Raw genomic sequence first — 17,670 nt, 5'->3', positions numbered from 1 at the left:
GTCATGGAAACCTAGAAAGGAGAGAGTATCCTAGAGGAGAGAATGACCACTGGTATCTAAGACTGCGGAGAGGTCAAAAAAGATATGGACTGAGAAAATGCCATTGGATTCAGCAATTGAGAGATCCTTGGTAATTTGGGAGAGAGCAGTTTCAGGCTAGAAGTTAGACTGCAGAGGGACTGGAATCTAGGACCAGGAGGTAACCAGTGGAGATAGTCTTCATCAGTGCAGCCAAAAAGTTGGGGAGAAATATAGAATGACAACTAGCAGGGATGTTTGAATCAAGTGAGGGGTTTTTAAGGATGGGGGAGACAGGGATATGTTTATAGGCAGCAGAAAAGCAACTAGTAAGTAGGGAGACCCAGAAAATAGACATAGAGAGTGAAGATGATGTGCTGGAAAGGATAAGATGGGGTGGGATCAAGGATGAATGGAGGATTTTTACCTTGGCAAAGATAAGGTCTACATCTTCTGAGAGAGAAATGTGAAGGAAGAGATCATGGAGGGAGATGATGAGTCATATCAGATGAGGAAGAGGGAAGGGGAAGACCTCAGCAAACAACCTCAGTTTTATCAGTGAAATATGAAGCATGTGTATTTATTAGTGAAACGTTTCATAATTGAAATTAAGGTAAACTGAGGCACAAAGTTCAAGCATTATCAGTTTTTTAATAGAGCATGTATCTACTAAAAAAGTGGGTGAATTGTTCTCAGATGAGAGGGTAGAAGAGAGGGTCCCTTGGGAGGTTCAAGGAGGGATGAACATATTTGGAATAGCTACTGTCATGGGTGGGAGACTAAATTCATTAGGAAGGTATAAATAGATTACCTTGCTGCTGTGAGGGCCCAGTTAAGATTATATAAAATATATTTTTATTTTAGTGGACCTAATCAGCATGGTTTTGTAACTTCCTCCAGTTCTATTCATCAGATCAAAAATAGCAAAGGGTAGGATGTTGAAAAGTTCCATTAAATATCCCAAGCTTCTCATGGAAACAAGGGCTCAGCATTTTTAACACCAGTATTGGTATTGACGTTTGATAAGCTGCGAGACATGGAATACAATAACCTCTGAATAATTAAAATACCTATCATGCCAATAAAATTAAAATTATGCCACCACCCAAATTAATTTATAAATGTAGTGCTATACCCTCCAGACTATCAAGGAGAAATTTTAAAGAGCTAAACAAAATAATAACAAAATTCATTTGGAGGAATAAAAGAACCTCAAGGGAAATAATGAAAAATGTAGGAACTAAGGGGAATAATACTTCCATTTTATAATTATACTATAGAGCAGTAATTATCTAATACAATTTGGTGCTGGTTGGGTGTGAATTTTGTGGGGCGGATGCTATATTGGAACTGAACTAAGTTTGAATTAATGCTCCCTAGAGACCAGGCTGAGCTAGCAAAGAGTGTGGCCCTGAGGTGTTGGGGGGAAGGGATTCTATTTTTTTTAATGCTCTGTCTTCAAAGTAAATATCTTTTGTGAGGTGGAGAGAAGGGAAAGGAGAGAGAAAGAGAGAAAGGGGAGTTTAAGAATGAGTAGCTGTGGACGAGCATGTGATCTACATTTTTGGACAGAACTCCTAAATCATTGAGATTTCAGATTCTGTGGATCATTAGAATATTTTCTAAGTGCCTAGCACAGTGCCAAGCACTTAGTAAGCATTTTAAAAAATAATTGATTGAATGACATGGCATGATTTTCCCCCATCCAGGGGGACACACCCTTGTAGGCACACTCCAGTTTATCAATGTCCTTTTTAAAATGTGATGCCAAAACAAATAATAAACTATGCTTCCAAGAACTGAACCCAGCATTCCAGACCTGGTCTGACCACAGCACAGTGTAGCAAGGACTATTGCTTCCCATGTTCTGGATACTTCTATTAATGCAAGCTCAGCTTAGATTGTAGAATTTCAAGTAGAGATTGGGGATCACCATCAAATTCTAAATTTGGTTACCATAAAAATATTGTTGAAAAGTCTGCAGATTGAAATAGTAGAGTGAAACATATGGAAGAACAAATGTGTGTAAATAGGCAGCCCTCTCTGCAGATACATACAGGATAAACACTGTCCACATTCAACAGAACAGACACAGAACTCCCACAGCCAGATTCACACATGCACAGTTGCCAAGACAAACAGCATTTCAGCTGGACTAAATGGTGCTGCTGTTTTAAAAGGTTCAAGTCACCTATTTCTTGAACCCAGAACTCCTGCCACTGAGATGCTTTGAGCCTTGGAAGAGAGGTGACTTGAACAAATGGCATAAACAAATATAGTGGCTTTTACTATGTGTAGTATTCTGCTGGTGAAAAGGCAGCCAGTAATGTAGGATGATAATATTTCCCAACAATGAATGAGCTTCCTGGGACCTGGTGAGAAAGAGAATTCTTCTAGAAGTGCAGCTAAGTGAGAAATATGGAAATGTTATGAGCTGAACTCCCTCATTAAAAGGAGGTTTTTGGAGTGCACGGTTCCACGCTCCAATTAGAAGGACAGAGAGGGTGGTGGGTGGTGATGAGGTAAAATGCCAAGGATGCAGGGGAAAAAAGGGAATGGTATTAATACAAGGATTGGAATCATGCCATAAAATGTCCTAACTTATAAAAATGAAAAGGACCTTGGACATTATCTAATCCAACTCTGATTTACTAGATGAAGAGCATGATACTTAAGGTGATGTGATGTGATGCGCCCAAAGTCACACTCATGGTAAGTAGCAGAAATAAGATTCCAATTTGGATCTTCTGACTCAAAATCAGTGCTTTCCCCATTACTCTGTCTCCTTTGTTTCTTCTCTCATATCTTCTTTTGCTTATTCTCTCTCGATGCCACTTTGTCACCTCCCACCTCTAATCACTCTAACTCTCACTGCCCTCAAGAATAACTAACCTGGAGTTCCAAGAAGGTATCAAAGTGAGTGTTTGCTGCTCAGCAAGACCCAAAATCACCTCTTCCTTTCTTTCCAATGGGAGGGAGCATGATTGGGGAAAGAGGTCCTTCTTACCCATAGGTCTAAGAAAGTTGAACTTGAATCAACAGATTTTCTCTGCTGCCTTTGAGCTCAGGTTGATTCTACTCTAAGGAACTCCCTAGATGTCTTTAGCTCTGGCACATGGGTGATCTCTGTTGGTGTTGTATTGTTTTTCAGTCCTGTATGACTCTTCATGACCCCATTTGGGGTTTTCTTGGTGAGGATACTGGAGTGGTTTTTCATTTCCTTCTCCAGTTTACTTTCCAGATGAGGAAACTGAGCTATGTGACTTGCCCAGGGTCACACAGCTAGTATGTGTCTGAGGTTGGATTTGAACTCATGAAGAAGTCTTCCTGACTGCAAGTCACTGTGCCACCTAGCTGCCACAGATCTCTTTTAGCCCCAAATATTCAAGGGTCTAGAAAAATACTGGAGCTAAATGGGAATGGGAATGTAGTTTGATAACCAAGATTCATAGGGGTTTCTCAATTTCAGGAAATATATAATGACCATACCTCTACACAAAGATTAAAAGTAAGATTTGGGGGTAAGGAGAGATAAATAAATGCAGAAATTACCATACAAAAGCAAATGGTATTAATTTTTTTTAAAACTATTTTCCTGTGATAGCCAATGGTAGTTTATGGCTTCACCATAATGCTAGATATGAGGATTTTCATTTTTAATCTACTAAGCCTCAATTCTCTACTCTCTCCTCCACCTCCCACTCACTTCTCATCTTCTTGCAATCTGACTTCCAACCATATCACAAGGTCACACTAATGGTAAGTAGCAGAAATAAGATTTCAATACAGATCTTCTGACTCAAAATCAGTGCTTTTCCCACTACTCTGACTCCTTTAAGATGTTTCCAAAGCGATCAGTGTTCTGACAGCAATGGCCTTTTTCTACTGTCTACCTCTTTGATTTTTGTGGCATCTGAAACATTGTGAAGTTTCCCCTTTTTCAAGCTACTTTTTACTTCCTTGGCTTCTGACATTGACTCTCATGGTTCTTCTACCTCTCTGACTATTCCTCTTTCTGTGGCCTCTTAATCCCACTCCCACCCTTCCAACAAGATAGCCCAATGTTCCATCTATGACCCTCTTCTCTTTTCTCCATCCCAGAGGTAGGAACTCTACAGCCTCGAGGACTTAAGGGGATTTGTTCTGTTAAGTTTGGATTCAGTGAAAGGGTCACCCTTGAGGTCCTAGGGGCCACATGTAGCCTCAAGGCTGCAGGTTTCCCATTCTTGTTCTATACCATCTCCCTTGATGATCACATCCATTTCTATTACTTCAGTTATGACCTCTATGTATGACTCACAAATCTACATATTCATTTTTGTCCTCTTTCCAAAAGTCCAGTTCCAAATGTTGAACTGTCTGCTGGCTAACTTCATATAGATGTCTTACATACTACACTCAATTGATTCAAAACTGAACTTTTCCTCCACTAAATCTGTCCTTTCTCCTAATATTTCCATTTCTGTTATCGGCACTACCAACCTCCTAGTCATCCATCTTATAACCAGGCACACCTTTACTTCTCCAGATGCCAGGCCCAAGTGCTCTAGTCACTGCGCCCTTAGCTGCCTCTAGGTTACCTCCTTTCTATCTCTCCTTTGTTTGGACTGACACAATTAGAGGCAATCAACTCCTTGTTACAAGGCATTATGTAATGTTTGTAATGACTATTTTAAAAAACCCATCAATATGCAATCAAGAGTCTTGAAGACTGACTGTAAAATTCTGGGGATATCTGTGTCCACCATACTTAGTAGCATGCTTATCACTTTCACCATTCCAGATTTTGAATCCAGAGGTGTGCCAGAAAGCAAAAAACAAAAAAAAAAAAAATGCCAGTATCACTCCTTTCTTGGCCAGTGATCATGTCACACCCTTCAACAAAATGCAAAACAGTGCATTTATAAGCATTTTCAGTGGACAATGGAAGGGTCCGGATTCATCCTACTCCAGTTTGTGGATCTTCTGGATGCAGGACAGGGAGGCCAGGATGGAGCTTCTACTAGACACCGAGTACCTGAACCCATGTGAGGTAATGATGTGAATTTTCATTGCTCTTGCTCAAAGCTTCTTCTACATCTTGTCAGCCATGCCAGGATACATTATTGTAACACAAAACAAGATGGCGTTGTCATATAGACCTTTACCAGTTGGTCACATTTCATAACTGAGTTGAAGATAATTTTATGTTTATCAAAGGATAGCTATCAAAATACCTAAGAAAGATGATTGAAAGAGAGATGTTGGGACTCTGAGAAGAGTTATATCCACAGTGTCCACCTCCTGTTCAAAATCTATGGCAACATAACACAGATTCTCCTTGACATCATGCACATTTTCCCTAGTAGCTATGGTGGTGAAGCTCTCCTTGGTCAAGATCTTCATGAGGTCAGGTGGCAATAGCTGGACAGATTCAGAGTGGGGAATAGCATGGGGAAGAGAACGCCTTCATAGATGTTCATAGTTATGGGATCCATCATGACACCAGTAGTACAACCAGAGACAAGGAGGGATACCACAGTCTGAATGGCAATATGTGTAGCTTAAACACAATTTCCTTTGTACGCTGAACCAGAACATTACAAAGGGATTGGGATACAGAAAGTATAAAGGATGAGGAAGATGTTGCAAAATAACAAAAACAATTTTCCTGAACTATTATAATTTATTTATAATTCATTAAATAGTCAAGGGTATTTTTTTTTAAGAAAACCTATGTCTTCTCAAATATTCGCTGAAATACTTTTGAGTTGTAAAATTTGCCCTCTAGTGGAGAAACAATGGATTGGCAGTACTTAAAAATATCAGGACAGTAATGATCACTCCAAATAATTGGTAGGTACGCTACCTAAAATTCTTGGGAAAGTGTTTCAGTTTGGCAAATATTAGTTGTGTCTTGCTATCGAAGAAGTTCCTTATTTATGTACACTGAAAATTAGTTTATAGCACAATAATAATTGTGGGTTGTTTTTTTGGTTTTTTTTTTTAACAACCTGTGATTTTATCAGTGTAATGAGCTCCTAGTAAGGAAATTTTTCCACTGAGAAGTTGTGATTTCTGTTAGAAACTTGCCTGGAACCCTTAAGACTAAGAGACTTGCTAGGAACACAAAATCTGTATGTGTCAGAGACCACACTTGGACCCAGGTTTTCTTCTGTGGGCCTAACTCTCTACCAACTGTGCCAAACAATAAACATTTAATGCTTTGAGTTTTTCAAAGCACATTACATATATCTCATTTGATCCTCATAACCTTGGGGGTGGGGTGCATATTATCATGCCCATTTTACAGATGAAGAGACTGAAAAGTGAAGTGAGCTGCCCAGGACCACATGGCTAAGTATCTGAAGCAGTATCTGGATATGTGCTCCTGAGTCAGAGTGCCAGTGTCCTTCTCACCAAAAGATTATACCTTGTATTTACTTATATAGGTACATGGTATTCTCTATGATGAAAATGTAAGCAATTTAAGAGTAGGGACTATATAACCTTTGTCTTTATATTCCTAGCACTGAGTAAATTGTTCAGTCTTTCCTGACTCTTCATAACCCCATTTTTTGACTTTCTTGGTAAAGATATTGGCCTAGTTTTGACATTTCCTTCTGAAGGGTCTCTACTTTACCATTGAGGAAAATGAGGGAGAAGTTAAGTGACTTTTCCAGGGTCACATAGCTAGTGTCTGAGGCTGAATTTGAACTCAGGTCCTCCTGACTGCAGGCCCAGCACTATATCCACTGCACCACAAAGCTGTCCATGAAATTGAAAAAGAAAAAAAGAAACTGGTTCAACCATGTTCAACTCCTCATGACCCAATTTTGTGTTTACCTGGCAATTTCTTTGCTATTTCCTTCTCCAGTTCAATTTACAGATAAGAAAACTGAGGCAAACCAGGGTTAAGTGATTTGCCCAGGGTCACATAGCTAGTCAGTACAGATTTGAACTCAGGAAAATAGGTCTTCTTGACTCACTCCGAACAATAATATACTTACTAACTATCCCAGTAGGCTAGGCAAGAATATCTATGCTCTTCATTCCTACACTCATTAAAGTCATACAAGAAGGCATAAAATATTTCAGCATGGCAAATAAAACCAAACTCCTCACTGCAAATAATTCTATGATTAGAAAAAGGGACTATACCTCTAATTTCACTGGCATATTATGCTCCTGGATGACAGAAATCCCTCCAGCAATAAAGATTGGTACCTTCTCTACAAATTATAATCTTAGGTGCCCAGTTCATAGAGCCTGTATTTCTCAGAAATGTGACTTCAATCTGGGTCTTCCTGGATAGCTACACAACAAAAATATACATTCTAGTGGGAGAGTATATATTCAGAAATGACTGACAGGAAAAACCTAAGACAAAAATAATACGTTTTTTCTTTAAAATTCATTGTAAGGAACTTCCCTTTTTTCTTTCTTTTTAAAGACCTTGCTAATAAAGAGAATGGAATCAGGATCCTATCTGTGGAAGCAGAAGAACAGTTAAGCCCAAGTTGGATTGGATGGCCTCTGAGATCAGAGATTTTATGATTGTAACAGAGCTTGTGGAATATGTTGTAAGGTTGGGGGAGAACTTATTAAGGCTTCTATTTGACTTTAAATGTTCCATAGATGCTCTTCTCCTTCAGAACCATGAGAGAAATGCAAAACTCCAAGTTATAAATTGCTATCCTGATCAATTCAACAAACATCTAAGTTCCATGCGCAAAAGACTGATAAAAACTTATAGAAACGGGCAGTCTCTAATTTCTAGGTTCTTCTTTAAGCTCTCCAGAACCAAAAACTGCCTTCCTAAGCAAAATGCACTGCCTTTTCTGGTGCCAAACATTTATGTCCCAAGTCCCTCCAGCCTTCCTCCTTCTAAATGTCCTACTCCCCAGGATTTGTGATGGGAAGTTGTGATGGGAGTATAAGACCTGGCAATTGCTTCATTTTGAGCTCTGTATCCTTAAGGCCCAGGACAGCACCGTGCACAATAGTTGTAAATGGATTTACCTGTTCCATTGTATTCAAGCAATAAGCAATGACTTGTTGATAGATAAGATTTTACTTCTTAAGATTTTTGTTTGACTCATTTTGCATGGTAGCAGTACTTTCCTCTACTGTGTTCAAGATTCCTTCTCCATGAAGGGTTGGAGTGCCCTACCATAGAAATACCATCCTAGATAACTAGAAGTGTTATCCTCACAAGTCTTGTGAAACAAACAACTATTCTCATTTTACAAGTGGCTCAGAGGTTGAAGCTGACATGTAGCAGGGACTTGAACATAGTTCTGTCTTCACTCTCACTGCACCATGAGGCACTCAATTTCAGTTAAAACATATTTAATAAGGCTTTGAAAAACTTTTCTTTACTTGCCATCTTTTTTACTTAGAAAATAAGGTTGAGGGCAGAACCAAGATGGTGGAGTAGAAAGACACATATACTCTAGCACTTGCCCCACAGCTCACAAAATACCTGTAAAAAATGACTCTCAACAAATTCTAGAGCAGCAGAAGCCACAGAACAACAGAGTGAAAGAGGTTTCCAGCCAAAGGTAACCTGGAAGGCTGACAGGAAAGGTCTATCTCATGGGATGCTGAATGGAGCAGAGCCCAGCCCTGGCTGCGTGGCACTGGGAGGAACAGGACCTGAACAGAACCCCAGGGCAGAATTCCCAGCAGGGAGGGTCCCAGATCCCTCAACCCACAAGCAACAAAGAAAGATCCAAAGGTCAGTGTGGGAGGGCTTTCCCAGCTGGGAGAGAGGGGAACACAGTTCCCCCAGCACTGGCCCCAGGCAGTGGCACACTCCAGAGGCATTGGTGCTCAAGGCCAAAGCCAGGAGCTCTTTGCTCAGTATCTGATCACTTAGTCCCATAAAGGTAGAAACAGAATATTTATCAAATACTGACAAAGAGAAATCTTTCAATTTCATACAGCTGTATTACCAAAGACCTTACCCACTAAACACCTGATAGGAAGACGGTAATAATGAAAATGATTGGAAGAAGCTGCATCTTAAAACATAACAAACAGCACTTTACAATTAGTGGTACTTACCCCACTTCTAGGACCAGCACAGATTCTTTTTTTTTAAATACATAATTTATTTTTCAGTTCTCAAAATTCACTTCCACAAGAATTTGAATTCAAAATTTTCTCCCCATCTCTTCCCATCTCCCACCCCAGGACAGCATGCACCCCATCCACTCCTTCCTCCAGTCTTTCCTCCCTTCTATTACCCACCCTTCTTCTTCCATCTCCCTTCCCCTCTATTTTCCTGTAGGGCAAAATAAATTTCTACACTCCATTGCCTGTATAGCTTAATTTCCAGTTGCATGCTGAAACAATTTTTAACATTCATTCTTAAAGTTTTGAGTTCCATATTCTCTCCCTCCCTCCCCACTCACCCTCTTTGAGAAAGCAAGCAATTCAATATAGGTCATACATATGCAACAATGCAAAGCACTTCCATAATATTTATATTGCAAAAGACTAACTACATATCCCTCTGTCCTATCCAGCCCTCCATTTATTCCATTCTCTCCCTTGACCTGTCCTCCCACAAGTGTTTGCTTCTGATTATCCCTTTCTCCAATTTGCTGTCCCTTCTATTATCTTCCCTCACCTATCCCCTTCTCCCTTGCCTTCCTGCAGGGTAAAATAGATTTCCATATCCAATGGAGTGTGTCAAATCCCATGAGAGTAAGGCTCACTTATTTCCTTTCATTTCCCCCCTCTTCCCCTCCATTGTAAAAGCTCTTTCTTCCCTCTTTTATGTGAGCTGATTTGCTACATTCTACCTCTTCTCTCTTTCTCTTACTCCTAGTACATTCCAAACAACAGTAAATTTTAATTTTTTTAGGTATTTTTCCTTCATATTCAGCTCACCCTGTGCCTTCTGTGTGTGTGTATATATACATATACATGTATATGTATATATACACACACATATACACACCCATGTACATATACATACCTACACATATGTAATATACACAAATATACATACCCATGCACACCTACATATTTATATTTCCTCTAACTACCCTAATACTGAAAAAGGTCTCACAAGTTTCAAATAACATCTTCCCATGAAGGAATGTAAACAGTTCAACTTTAAAGAGTTCCTTAAGGCTTCTTTTTCTTGTTTACCTTTTCATGTTTCTCTTATTTGAAAGTCAAATTGTCAGGAGCTAAGATGGCAGAGTGAGAGTAACTACTCACCTAAACTCTAAAACCAATTCTTTCAGATACCTCTAAAAAGAGAATCTGAACGGATTTTGGAGGGTTAGAATCCAATAGGAGACATACTGTGGCAGATCTCCAGGCCAGGACTGACTGGAAGGTTGACAGGAAGGATCTGTTACGTGGGGCTGGAGGAGCACACAGCACACAGGCTGTACCAGTGTGGTCCCCACCATGGCAGGGCTGAGCAGGAAGCCCCAGGTGGTCTGAGGGAGTGGCCACACTGCTGAATCTTGGGCATATCAGCCCAGGACTGGAATCCAGTAGAACCCAGTGAGTGAGAGCCAAGGAGCCCCAGGTAACTAACTGCAGCAGCTGGTCCAGAGACTATCAGCCCACAGATTAAAAGGCTGTAAGTCACCTACTTGAACTTCTGGGAGCCAAGATGGCAGAGTGATCGGTAAATGTTCTCCCCCTCCACTTGTTGATCTTGAAAAACCGATAAAATATTTCCCCGGGAAAAACCCTGGAACAGCAAGATCAGCAGATGGGGCAGATAGTCTCTTAGCCCATGAGGCTAGGAAAGTTGCAAAGTGGGGAAGGGGTCCATCTTGCTGTGACTGAAGAGGACCAGTGCAGGATTGGAGCTGTCCCAGACAGCCCCACCACAGCAAACCTGGAGGAGATCCTGGGCCTCAGGAGGGTGGAGCCCACAACTGTCAACACCAGGCCCCCAGGTGGACCTCAGCACAGCCAGGGGAATCAGGAAGACACTAGCACAGATGGGATCACCAACTGCTGAGCTTGCCTATGTTCTAGCTCAGCAGAGGATATGTCCTGTGGCCAGACCACCCCTCCATCACACTTAACAAGCTAGCTCGAGTATAACTCCAGGGAAACCCAGAAAGATTTCATCTGGCCTCTGCTTTCAAACACCAGCAGATAAGCTGAAGCATTTTAGGGTCTAGCTGAAAGAACCAGAGGCCACAACACACAAAGTCTCAAGTTCTAGGCACAAAAACTGTGGGACACAGTCCCCTGTGCCCTAGAAACAGAGATCTACTTTAAAAGCCAGGAAAAGGGCAATCATCACAAGTAAGAAGCAAACCAGAAAAGAACATAGAATCTCTCTATGGGGATAAGGACCAAAACACAAATACCAAAGAGGTCAGCATTGAGACTGTACTCCCATCTGAAACTTCAGAAGGGGATATGAACTGGTCTCAAGCCCAAAGAGCATTCTTGGAAGAAGTCAAGAAGAACATTAAAAGCCAAATTTGAGAAAGAGAAGAAAAACTGGCCAAAGATTTTAAAAATATGAAAAAAGAATTCACTGAAGAGAACAGCTCTTTAAAAAGGAAAATAGGACAAATGGGAAAGGAAACACAAAACCTAACTGGGAAAATTTGACAAAAGGAAAAGGTAGTACAAAAACTAACTGGAGAAAATAACTCGTCAAAAGGATCAATTGGTCAGATGGACAAGGAGATGCAAAAGTTAACTGAAGAAAACAATTTGACAAAAATTAGAATAGGGAAAGTAGAAGCTAATGACTCTATGAGACATCAAGAATCAGTCAAACAGAATCTAAAGAACGAAAAGATGATGGAAAATGTAAAATATCTAATTGGAAAAACAACTGACCTGGAAAATAGATCCAGGAGAGAAAATCTAAGAATTATTGGTCTACCAGAAAGCCATGATGAAAAAAAAAGAGGTTGGACCCTATCTTCCATGAAATCATCAAGAAAAACTGCCCAGAAGTCCTAGATCTAGAGGGCAAAATAGTCAAAAGAATCCACCATTCACCTCCTGAAAGAGATCCCAAACTAAAAATATCAAGGAATATCGTTGCCAAATTCCAAACTATCAAGTGAAGGAGAAAATACTGCAGGCAGCCAGAAAGAAACAATTCAAATAACGAGGAGCTACAGTCAGAATCACACAGGACCTGACAGCTTCTACATTAAAAGATCAAAGGGATTGGAATATGATATTCTGTAAGGCAAAGGAGCTGGGACTATAACCAAAAATCAGTTACCCAGCTAAGTTGAGCATAATATTTCAGGCAAGGAGACAAATATACAATGAAATAAGCGATTTCCAGACCTTCCTGATAAAAAGGTCAGAAAGAAAGAAAATTCGATCTTCAAACACAAGTCTCAAGAGAGGCATAAAATGGTAAACAGGGGAGAAAAACTTGTTATTCAATATGGGCAAACTGTTTACATCCCTATAAGGGAAGATGATATTTGTTAATCTTGAGAACTGTATATTTATTATGATATATAAAAGGGATATATATAGAAGGAACGAGTATAAAGTAAATGATGTGATGATAAAAATGTGATTTAAGGGTGTGAAGGGATTGTAACAGGAGATGTGAAAAGGAGGTGGTAGAAAAAGGTAAATTACATCATAGGAAGAGGCACAAAAATATATTACAATAGAGGGAAAGGGGAAGGAGATGAGCACAGTTTGAGATTTACTCTCATCTGATTTGGTTCAAGGAGGAAACAACAAGCTCAGTTAAGTATAGAAATCTAACTAGCTCTATAGGCAGTAGGAGGGGAAAGGGGAAAGAAAAGGGAGGGGAGGCTAAAAGGGAGGGAAGAAGTAGTAAGGGAAAAGGGGAGTAAAAGGGAGGGAGGCTGAAAGAAGGAAGGGAAGACTGTGGGAGGTGGTGGTCAAAAATAAAATGAAAGTCAAATGGTCTATTCAGCTTTGGTATTTTCAACAAGAATGCTTAGAAGTCCTCTATTTCATTGAAATTCCATTTTTTTCCCCCTGAAGTATTATACTCAGTTATGCTGGATAGATGATTCTTGGTATTAATTCTAGCTCCTTTGACCTCTGGAATATCATATTTCAAGCCCTTTGATCCCTTAGTGTAGAAGCTGCTAAATCTTGTTTTATCCTGATTGTATTTCCACAATACTTGAATTGTTTCTTTTTAGCTGCTTTTAATATTTTCTCCTTGACCTGGGAACGCTGGAATTTGGCTACAATATTCCTAGGAGTTTTCCTTTGAGGATCTCTTTCAGGAGATGATTGGTGAATTCTTTCCATTTCTATTTTACCTTCTGGTTCTAGAATATCAGGGCAGTTTTTCTTGATAATTTCTTGGAAGATGATGTCTAGGCTCTTTTTTTATGATAGTTTTCAGATAGACCAATAATTTTTAAATTTTCTCTCCTGGAACTATTTTCCAGGTCAATTGTTTTTCCAATGATATATTTCACATTGTCTTCTATTTTTTCATTTTTTTGGCTTTGTTTTATAATTTCTTGGTTTCTCAAAAAGTCATTAGCTTCCATCTACTCCATTCTAATTTTTAAAGAGCTATTTTCTTCATTGAGCTTTTGAACCTCCTTTTCCATTTGACCAGTTCTATTTTTTAAAGCATTCTTCTCCTCATTGCCTTCTTGATCCTCATTTGCCATTTGGGTTAGTCTATTTTTAAAGGTGTTATTTTCTTTAGCATTTTTGGGGGTCTCCTTTACCAAGCCCCTGACTTGTTTTTCATGATTTTCTTGCATCGCTCTCATTTCCCTTCCCAATTTTTCCTCTACCTCTCTTACTTCATTTTCAAAATCCTTTTTGAGCTCTTCCATGGCCTGAGACCATTATGTATATTTTTTGGAGGTTTTGGATGTAGAAGCCTTGACTTTTAGGTCTTCTGATGGTATGCTTTGTTCTTTCTCATCTGAAAGGATGGAAGAAAATACCTGTTCACCAAGAAAGTAACCTTCTATAGTCTTATTTTTTCCTCTTTTTTAGGCATTTTGCCAGCCAGTTAATTGACTTATGAGTCCTTTGTCAAGCAAAGGGTATACTACCTTAGGCTTCAGAGGTTTTGTGCAGCTGTTCTGAGATATCTCTATGGACCTGAAGTTCTCAGTTCCTCCAAGGTGGCACAACCAAGGGAGAGGAATTTACTCCTCTCCTGGCCTGCCCTCTGGTCTGTGAGCAACCACAAGCACTCTTTTCTGCCCTGGAACTGAAAGTAGAATTCCCTCTCCAGAGCCACCACCAGCTCCACCACGCCAGTGCTCCTCCTCAACCCAGGACTGCTACTCAAAACTGAGACCCAGATCAGCAGCTTCATTCCCTTAGGGTCTTTAGGCCAGTGGACGCTGCAGCTGCCCTGGGGCTGGAGCTCGGGCCAGACCCCTGCTCTCACCCAGGTGAAAGAGCTTTCTTACTGACCTTTGAAGCTGTCTTTGGTATTTGTGGGTTGAGAAATCTGGGAATCACAGCTGCTACCTGTGATTCTACACCCTGAAGCCTGCTCCAGTCCTGTCAGTGCTGTGTGACCCAGGCTGGACTGAGCTCCACTGTGATCCCAGTGCGATAGCCTTTCCTGTCAGCCCTCCACGCTGTCTTGGGCTGGAAATCTGTTCACTCTGTTAATTTGTGGCTTCTGCTGCTCTAGAATTTGTTTAGAGTCATTTTTTACAGACATTTTATGTGTTGGTGGTGTACAGCAGGTCTGTCCTACATCCATCTTGGTTCTACCCCTCTGAGTACGCATTCTAACTAAACAGAGCTGATAAAGTTTAGTGCCTTAATTTTTCTAGAAATCCAAACAAATTATGTTTTCATTAGAATTTCAGATCCAATACATCTATCCTCTCCAGTCTGAGGAATAAAACAAAAGCCTCCAATGTACTTGGTCTATTTTATATTCGAAGTCATTACTGATCTGTGTAATTATTTCAATATCATCTTTGTAGCATCAGGCATTGATCTTCTGTACCTTTATGAATGCTTACCTTTTGTATTAATCAACATAGATTAAGATGCAATGACAATAAATGTAAATCAATATCACGTACATATTATGATGTTGTTTTACTTGTGAACCAAATACATTTTCAGTTAAATATGTAGTTCGTTGTTGTTCAGTCATTTCAGTCATGTCTGACTCTTCATGACACCATTTGGGGTTTTCTTAGCAAAGATACCAAAAGCAGCTTTGCCATTTCTCTCTTTAGCTCATTTTATAGAAAAGGAAATTGAGGCAAGCAGGGTTAAATGACTTGCCCAGGGCCACATAGCTAGTGTCTAAAGCAGGATGTGAACTCAGATTTTCCTGATTCAAGGTCTGGTGCTTTATCCACTGAGCCACCTAGCCACCCATTCATGGCTAACATAATACTAATTTCTATATAGCAAGAAATGTTCACTATTTGCTGAGTCCATCTTTTTAACTGAAAGGTCTTCTCATGGTATATTTTTTGTATATTTTTTTAATGTACTTAATTTTCCCCAATAAAATATTTCATTCATTTCATTCATAAAGAGAAATAAAATATTGGGACTAGACTCAGTGATCTCTAAAGTCACTACTTGTTCTTAATCTGTGAAGAGAGAAATAACCTCTCAAATACAACCAACCAACCTCTGCATCATCATTTATGAAGAACCCATTGTCAAATCCAAAATTCAATTAAATATTACTCATAGAAGTTCAACTTGTAAAAGGATGCAATCAATCAAACACATCATAGTTAGGTATATAGGAGAGGGGAAAGTTAGGTAACTAGCTGATATATTTTTGCAAATGGCCCTTTGCCATACACTAGAATTACTGTTCTTAAAGGTTTGATAGAAACTAATGGTGAACATAAAATGATTCAACAGCTACATAAAGAGCAAAATACAAAGCGTACTGCTGAAAAGTCTAGAAACTTAAGTATATTTGATCCCCAAGTAAGAATGACTTTCTATCACTTAAAAAAGATTTTAAGAGTAGGTTTTTACCACCTTTGCATAAGGTGAACACTGTACAAAACAAATAATGCCCTATGATTATGCAACTTACGTAAAAAAAAAAATGCCAGATCCAAAAGGACATCTGTGTACAAAATAATTTATTATAGCACTTCATTGGTTGGCATAATTTTACAGTGAGTTTTTTATCCAAAAATTTGGAACCCAAATATACCAGGCAAAAAATAAACAATTTTAATTAGAACAGTTTACTTGTCTTAATCAAATCTCCCCATTTTTGCCTTAAAGGGTCTAGTCAATATTACTGAAACATTTACATAGCAGTGAAATAAAAACAAAAACACTGACTGATTTCAATTTTTCTGTACAAAACCGCAATACACTTTAAGGTTTGAGAGTAATTCCTATAGAATGAGAAGCTACTGCCTTCCCCCCAAAAAGCTATATTATTGAGCAAGATCATATTTTTGTCAACTAAGGTAATCAAAGTTTAAACATTCATTTTGCTATGTGGTATGTCTGAAGGTATTCACTAGTTAATGCACCATACATACAGAGGAAGAAAGTGTCTCATTATAATTTAAAGTCAGCCTATTGTCCTCCCTGAAGAACTACAAAAAACACTCTCTAAATATAAATTCCTTAGTAGTGCTGAAAGCAATTTAATGAAGAAAGTATTATATTTCTTGGCTATGACTTGCATGAAATATGTAAACTGACAAGTGAATTTCTATGATTGAAGAGGGAACTAATCTCCACATCCTTAATCACTAAATCACAAAATTGGAGTATCTTGGTTAAATTGTCAAAGTAGCATTCTGAAAACAAAACAAGGGCATCAGTATTTGAGCAATACCTTTCATTGATCATGTGTATTTAAAATGGTAAAACATGAAAAACACAGAGAAATAATTCCAACTTATAATTTTTAAAAGACACCTCTATACCTTCCACAATGGGGTCCATATTTTTAAAAATCATGTAAACAGCCAATATAGTCATAGTAATAAACTCTAAAAAAAAAAATCCACCAAGGCAGATTAAAATTTAAAACCTGAAATAAATTGTAGGGGGAACATTGGCATTATTGTCAACATAATTAGCTAAAATTGTTCAATGTCTAAATTTAATCAGTACAAAGTGTTCATATTTTTGTAACATTGAGGTGAAAAAAAGAGTCTTTACATACCATAAAGCTCATAATTTGGGAGTTCTGTTGATAAGGCAAACTATGCAAGTATAAACATGACAAACAGTGACTACAGAAAAGGTTTACCTAAACAGTGGCTGTTGGGGATCAGGAGAAGAACAAAAGTTAATGGTATACCCATCACATTTTTAAATTTTTCTACCCAAATATTTCACTGTATGTCTATGAGATATTAAAAGCAGCCTGGAAAAGTAACCCTAATCTTAATCCAGCTATAAGACTGTAAGTCAATTTTTTTATGATATTCAAACTTCATTCGCCATCACACCATGGTTAATAGTTGTATGGTTTACTGATGCAGTGCTACTATCATCCTCACTTATAGGAGGCAGAAAGGCAGGTGAAAAGGGAAACAGTTTATGACACGCTGTTCGGTATTCTTCACACTGGGTATTACAGATCCCAAAGCTCCCATCAACCAGTGCCTCGAAAACTTTTGTTAAAGTCTAAAAGAGAGAAGAATAAAAATACATAAATTAATTAAACATCTTCTACCAATAAGCTGTTTAATCAAACCTATAATTTGTACA

The 17,670-nt window shown here is 38.9% G+C and overlaps 1 protein-coding gene across 3 annotated transcripts in view; it reads right to left on the bottom strand.

Annotated features, from left to right (window-relative positions):
* Positions 1 to 16,053: 16,053 nt before the first annotated feature.
* Positions 16,054 to 17,670, bottom strand: part of NAA16 (N-alpha-acetyltransferase 16, NatA auxiliary subunit) — a 98,779-nt gene continuing 97,162 nt past the window's right edge. For all 3 annotated transcript variants that reach the window (XM_072617106.1, XM_072617105.1, XM_072617107.1), the window contains one exon: positions 16,054 to 17,586. In XM_072617106.1, coding sequence (XP_072473207.1) covers positions 17,386 to 17,586 — 201 coding nt within the window. In that variant the 3' untranslated portion in view covers positions 16,054 to 17,385. The remainder of the gene's footprint in view (positions 17,587 to 17,670) is intronic.

Source organism: Notamacropus eugenii, chromosome 6, assembly GCF_028372415.1.
Source record: "Notamacropus eugenii isolate mMacEug1 chromosome 6, mMacEug1.pri_v2, whole genome shotgun sequence".
Classification (NCBI taxonomy): Eukaryota; Metazoa; Chordata; class Mammalia; order Diprotodontia; family Macropodidae; genus Notamacropus; species Notamacropus eugenii.
The sequence above is the reverse complement of the archived record's forward strand: the minus strand, read 5'-3'. Positions and strand labels throughout refer to the sequence as shown.